This window comes from Urocitellus parryii, chromosome 1 (genome assembly GCF_045843805.1).
Source record: "Urocitellus parryii isolate mUroPar1 chromosome 1, mUroPar1.hap1, whole genome shotgun sequence".
In the NCBI taxonomy this organism is placed as follows: Eukaryota; Metazoa; Chordata; class Mammalia; order Rodentia; family Sciuridae; genus Urocitellus; species Urocitellus parryii.
In genome coordinates, this window is record NC_135531.1 from 135,381,289 (window position 1) to 135,388,393 (window position 7,105).

General features: G+C 39.0%; 1 protein-coding gene across 1 annotated transcript in view; it reads left to right on the forward strand.

Annotated features, from left to right (window-relative positions):
* Positions 1–3,531, forward strand: part of LOC113190703 (ubiquitin-conjugating enzyme E2 B-like) — an 84,881-nt gene extending 81,350 nt beyond the window's left edge. Inside the window, exon 5 of the mRNA XM_077801698.1 lies at positions 3,509–3,531. Coding sequence (XP_077657824.1) covers positions 3,509–3,516 — 8 coding nt within the window. The 3' untranslated portion in view covers positions 3,517–3,531. The remainder of the gene's footprint in view (positions 1–3,508) is intronic.
* Positions 3,532–7,105: the final 3,574 nt, after the last annotated feature.

Here is a 7,105-nt window from a genome sequence, read left to right on the forward strand (position 1 = left end):
ATGGTAAGTTCAAGACCAGCCTGGATAACTTAGTGAGATTCTGTGTCAAACTAAAAAAAAAGTGGAGATGTGGTTCAGTGGCAAAGAGCTTACATAGCATGTGCAAGGCCCTAAGTTCAGTATCCAGTACTCTACCAAAATAATAATAATAATAATAATAATAATAATAGCACTTATCTATGGATAAGTTTCTTCCTTGTACTTAAAGAAGTTTACAAATTTTCTACAGTGAAATTATTTTATAATCTTTTATAATCACAAATAATTTTATTATAAAATTATTGTAATAACAGTTGTAGCTGGAGTACTTGTTATACACTAAGAGCTTTACATGGGTTATTTAAAGCTTAAAACAACCCTACGTGGATGGTACTATTATAGCCCTCACGTTACAAATGAAAATACTGAGATTTAAGGAGTTAAGTAACTTGCATAAGGATTCAAAGATCATAAGAAATGGTGCCTTATATGAGATTTCAGGGTTTCTTCAAAGTGTGGGTTGCCCTGTGATAGTCTTGGTATCCCAGACTCAGAGATGGCTGGCTACACCAGAGAGAATGATTTTCCTTCGAACAGTACTGGGAACTGAACAGCCTGAAGAGGAACCTGAAATTCACACAGAGAAAGAGGTACCCTAGGGGTTTGAGTCAGAACCCACATAAGTGGGGGGTCTAATAAGCCCTGTGGAAAAGGAGATCCCAGTGATTGGTGAGGTGAGATGTTTTACTCATTGAGCAGCCATTGTAGGATTGGCTTCCAGAATCTTGGGTGGAGAGAAGGAGGGTGCTGTAGGAATGGGATAAAGCCAGGGACTTAGCTTCGGTCTCTTCTCATCACTCATGCTTTAAATATAAGCTCTGATGTGATCAAGGCACCAGAGATAAAATGCCTTTCTCAAGCTAAGCAGGCAGGATCTGGTATCCAATTTGGACAAGATAGTGGAAAATAGACTCAAGGGGAAAAAATCTCTTGGCCTCAGAACCTGCACACAGGAGTTGAAGAATTTGACACCTTGACATTGTAGGATAAACAAATGTAGGCATAGTTTCCTATGTTTTCTCCAAAACATCTAGAGTAGATATATTTTAAGAGGGAATGGTTTTAACAGTTAATTCTTTTCTTCTCAGCTGAAGTATTCTGTATTATCCTTCAAGACGTAGCTCAAGCATCAGGTTCTATGGAAAGATTTTTCCAGCTCCTGCCAAGCAAAAAGACATCACTTTTTTGTAGACGATTAATAAGTGATTTACCTGTTTAACTGTCTGTCTCCCTCCTTGAGCATAAGCTCAATGGACTCTGGGTTTCCCTCTTTTCCCTGTATCTCTCCCCAATGCCTCTCTTCCACATGTATCCCCATGCCTACCATACTTAGGTAAATTCTAATTAAATGTTGATTTTGGAACAGAGAGCTATACAGGTTACAGGTATGGTCTTCTAGAATTCCCAGAGCTGGGAATCAGACCTCTTTTTGGATCGCCAATACTTGAGAGAATGTGATGAAAGCTAAGAACCTTTCTCTAGAAAAAAAATAAAAGAAAGTATATGCAAAGAAAACTCCCAGTTGTATAGCACTATATACACATTCACACATACACAAAAACTGAGGAAATCTAAATAAGATAGATGGATTGACTATTAGTACCTGTGTTGTGATGTTGTACAATAGATGTTAGTTACCACTGGGAAACTGGGATCTCTCCATATTATTTCTTGTAACTGCTTCTGAATCTAAAACTTATCTTGATGAAACTTTCAATAAAAAAAATTCTCAAACATCATCTTTTGGGAGTTGAAGACACCTCCAGATAAACCTATTCATGAATAGAGAACTAAGTTAAGAACTGTCCAATGTAGTCCTGTTTCCACATTGTTGGATGGATAAGCCCAAAGTCATTGAGATTAATGGTGGTAGAAGTGGGATAAGCCCAGCTATTTTTTCTTGACACCACAACTAGTTCCTGGGAGGAAGAGAGTGCTGTTCACATTGTGCCATTTACGTGTTTTAAAGACAAGACAGATGTTGGACCTGGTGGTGCACACCTGTAATCCCAGTAACTCAGGAGGTTGAGATAGGAGGATCCCAAGTTTGAGGTTAGCCTCAGCAACTTAGTGAGACCATGTTTCAAAAAAAACAAAAGGGGGGTGGAGCTGGGGTCGCGGCTTAGTGGTAGAGCGTTTGCCTAGCACGTATGAGGCACTGGGTTCGATTCTCAGCACCACATACAAATAAATAAATTAAATTAAACATTTCATTAACAACTAATAAAAAAATATTTTAAAAAAGGGGGGGTGCTGGGGATGTGACTCAGTGGTAAAATGCCACTGGGTTTAATCCCCAGTGCCAAAAAAAAAAAAAAAAAAGAATGAAAAAGAAAAAGAAAGAAAAGCAAGATGGGCCAATTATCAGGATAACTGAAAATTTCAAATGTGGGGAGAGTACTGAGACTAGGTAAGGCAATATGTTTTCAGCCTTGTTTAATCTTTTTTTTTTTCCCTCCTTCTCACTGCTTCCCAGACTGCTTGTACTCAGTCTGTAGACTGAAATGGTTTCATTTGCAGGCAAGGTAACTTGGAAAGCCATATCTCAGAGGCCAGCAGCATTTTGATTGTGCCAAAAGAGGAGACAAACAGTGCCTCTGGGTTACCTCAGTGGGCTGGACATGTGGAGAAACATGATAGAAAGAAAATAAGAAGAAAAAGGGTATATCAGGAAAAAAGACAGCAAAAGAGCATGCTATAGGGAGAGAACTATGGAGTGGGGGATGAGTGTATTTAGGTGTATTGGGTGTTAAATGTTCATAGGTTGTGAAGGATAAATGAACTAATAATACATGCAAATCCCTTAGAAGAGTACATGACATATTGTAAGAGCTTTAATAATTGCTGGCCTTTAGTATTGTTACTACTTGACAGAGAGAGACTCATTTCCTTTTTCCCATTGCTCAAAGATAGAGGAACTTAATTAGCATTCTTCCCCTAAGAAGCAAGCATCAACTTGTAAGCATTAAACGGACCATCACATCTTTCTGTACTCACTCTCTGTTCCTTCTTTTGTTTTGGGACCCAACTTCATTACTATCTTCCAAATCAGGATTTAAAGATGAACACATAAGCACCTGGTAATTGAGGAACCTTCCTGCCTGGTGTTCCCTCTATTGTCCCTCCTGTGAAGGGATAGTTTCTTTCCATCAGATAGGTGAGCAATATGGACCTGTATTTCTAGTTGTGCAAATGAATTTCACGTTGCTGTCTAGATGCTTATATACCTGCAAATTCACCTGTTTAGAGGATTCTAATTTCTACATCTTGCCTGGAGTCAAGCTAGAGCACTGGTAAACTGCTCAGTCTGGAAAATAAAGGACAAAATGTGAACAGATTTCCCCTCTGGCTCCGTGCAATGTGCTCTTTGCAATGTGCTCCTTCACAGTGTTTATGGGAGTCTTTAGGGAATATCTCATATGGGCTCACCAGCAAATCCTCCTTCATTCACACCCCTCTACTCTAACAGGTACCTGATTTGTGTGCTGTTCTTCAATCTCTGGGAGTCTCCTTCTAATCTAGCAGGCACCCCCAATCAAGAGATCTAGCATCATGTTGGACTCATATAGATACAAGAGGACAATCCTGGGAACAAGAACAGGGTGAGCTGAGGATGAAATTAGGGTAAGTATGACATTGGTTCTAAAGGGACTGGCTGAGCTGAGGGGAGGAGCTTGTTGTAAGAGGGAAGGCTGGAGAAAAGGCTATTGGAAATGCTTTGTGAGGAGGCTATGGGAAGAGGGAGAAGGTCTTGAGAGAGTCAAGACTCCTTTCCATAAGAAAGTGGGGGCCATTGAGTAATATTCTAGGGCACAGAGGAGTCTTTAGCAGAACCATTGGCCACATGTTCTTTGGGCCTGTTATTCTCCCAAGTGATGCTTTGTCATGTTTACTTAGATATTCTGGACATTTTCTTTTCACCCTTATAAAAGCAACATGTACTTATTACAGAAGACTCAAGCAGAAAGAAGAAGAAAAGGCCCCACTCACCAGAAGCAACCACAAGTACCTCATTATATAGCTTTCTAAAGTCTCTTGTAAACATATACTTACAACATGTTTAATACAAGTGGGGCAATATCACATACACTATTTTATAAGGTACTTTTTAAACTTAATGTGTTGTGAATAATATTTTATATCAATAAACAGACTTCTGTGATAGGATTTTTAAGAGCTGCCAAGTTAGTTACAGTATTCATAAGCCTTACCCCGCATTTTGAAGTGTTAAACTTTGCCTTCCATTTCAGAAAGTTTTTTTTTTCTTTCCCTGTAACAGAAAAACATTTCCTCTGTAACTGAGAATGCTATCTGGATGTCATGGGTATCACCCTGGAACATTATCATTTCTCTCTCTTTTTTCTTTAGCCAAACCTCAGGAGCCGGGAAAAAGGTCTGTAATGTATCTGTGGCAAAGTTCCTAGCCACAAAACTTTGGACACATCTATAAAATTATAATTTCAGGTGAAGGGATATCATATGCTTTATTTCTCTGAAAACTACAAAGGAGAGGACTAGAGATATCAATAAGTTGCACATAGCACTGGGTATGCTGAGTGTAGAAATCTGGTAGTTAGGCAGGCCCAGTTGGCCAGAGCATGGCAGGCTTTTCATGGGCAGAGCTACATGATGACTGTTCAGAACTTTATTTGGGGGTTTCTGAGGCACAGAAGGCCTAGATGAAAAGAATATATTTTCCTTTTTATGTATCGCACCCTTTTTAGGTAAGGATTCTGAACTGAAGGGAGCGAGAAACTGACCAAACCACAATGACTTTATTCCTAAGTGACTATCTCTCTATACAACAAGCCTTCTGAATGTCTACTGGTGGCAAGGAAAGAGAGGGAATTTTCTTTTCATTCCATCTCTACCTCTCCTTCCTTGAACTTATCCCCCATCTCCACTTCTTTTTTTTTTAAATTTTTTTTTTAAAGAGAGAGTGAGAGAGGAAGAGAATTTTTAATATTTATTTTTTAGTTCTCGGCAGACACAACATCTTTGTTGGTATGTGGTGGTGAGGATCGAACCCAGGCCGCACACATGCCAGGCGAGCGCGCTACCGCTTGAGCCACATCCCCAGCCCCCCATCTCCACTTCTTGCTATGGCTTTATCTCTACATGATGGTTTTGATATTCCTACATTCTCTGTTCTACCTGAACACTATGTATTTCATGGCAAGCACTGAGGGACTCCAAATGACATTAGAGGACATTTTAAATCAAAGTCCACTTAGAAACTATAATAAAAATAATATCTAACACTTATTGAATATTTATTACATGCTGCATTACATTTACACTTTCATTTAATTCTCAGAAGAATCTTATTTGCTGTTACAATTATTTCCACTTTATAGATAAGAAAACTGAGAGTCAGAAAAGTTAAGAGAACTTGCCAAACTTTACTCAGCTAGGCATTTGGAGTATGAAAAGTCAAAACCAGGTCCATATGGATCCAGAGTCATTTGTTACACTTTCTGAGTAAGGAAAAAAAAAAAAGATGGAACAAAAACAAAATAAACCTAACGTAAGGCCAAGAGAATTGCTGACAGACATATCTCATTCCTTCCCCATGTTTAATGTCAATTTTTATATCTTGGCTAAGAGTGTCTTTATAAAGCTATTTGCTCAAGGTTATCCTCCTCCTACCCCACCCCCAACATCAGATGATTTTTATTTATAGCCAGGTTTAAACATCATGGGTAACACTCAGGCATGCTACATACTGAATTTGCCATCTGAGCAAAGATTCTTTCCCTAAGCAGATTTGCTTTATTAACTGTCTTTTTTTCCCCTTTTGGTCAGGAAATTAAAAGGTCAATTTTTGGTTTGCTTTTTAATTTTTTTTCCAAGTATCTCTCAGCTTTAGAATTGAGTTGGTCAGGTCAAATTGGTTAAAACCAGATTAATCAAACTTAACTTTTTTTTTCTACAGAGTAAGAAAACATTCTGGATTTCTTTTAAAGATAAAGATACCCTGATTAGCATAGTTCTATGTTGTTTATAATCATGTGTGCTTTATTTCACTGCTTGAATGCTAATAAAAGCTTCCTAGAATTCATTCCTTAAGAAGTTAAGTCATTGCATCTAATTATTTGGCAGGAAGTTTTAAGTACATATAATTATATCTTCCTTCCCTTTTGTGATGGTGTTGAGCCAAGTAATCTGCATCAAGAGAAAATAAATAGCACCTGCATTAATGCTACCAACAAGGAGCTCATAGTATATGGGAAAAACCCTATCATTATAATCTTAGCACATGGTGGGTGTTCAGTACTTCTTAATCTGCCAAACTAACATCACCACTATTTTTGCAGGTAAGAGAACTCAGGAAAAGGAAAATTATATTGACCCTGTTCCATATTTTAGTCCTTGGAAGTTGACCGGGTGACTTTTGCAGTACGATGTTTTAAATCCTAACCACTACCTTGGACAAGTCCCTTCTCTGAGTGCCGTGGTTTACTTTTTTCCCTACCAGACAGGGCCAGTTCTCACACAGGTATATGGCAATGGTGAAGAAGAACATGAGCTGGCACTCTGGGCTACAATAGGCACGACTGGGCATGAGATGGATTTCACTCATTCCACCTGGTCCTAACTCTTATTCCTTTATTATTTGGGGATGTTAATGGCAAAACAGGATCAGAATGGGACGAAAGAACTTTTTCCCAGACTGGTAAATTATATGGTAACCTCCTGGAGTACATCTGAGGTACTTTCTTCTGGGCCCACTAATAGGAGGTACAAAAGGAAAACAGAATTGCAATTTCCAGCGTGGGGAGGCAGAGCCAGTCGGCCTTGCCAAGCAGGTTATCTTGGATGAAGGATGATTTTCAGTCCCCCATTGACATGATGCCCTCAGAGCTGCAGAATGAGAACTCTCCTCGAAGAACGCTTGGGTGTGGCGAGGTTGACTGCGATTAAGGGTAAGGACTTGGAAGACGCTGACTAGCTCTGCCTTGTCCTTTCATGGTTAAATATCCTTTGGAAAGCTTCGATACCTCTTAAATGCTGGGGGCATCATAATCTCTCTCTGTCCATTCCAAATGTTTCCAGTATTGTTAGG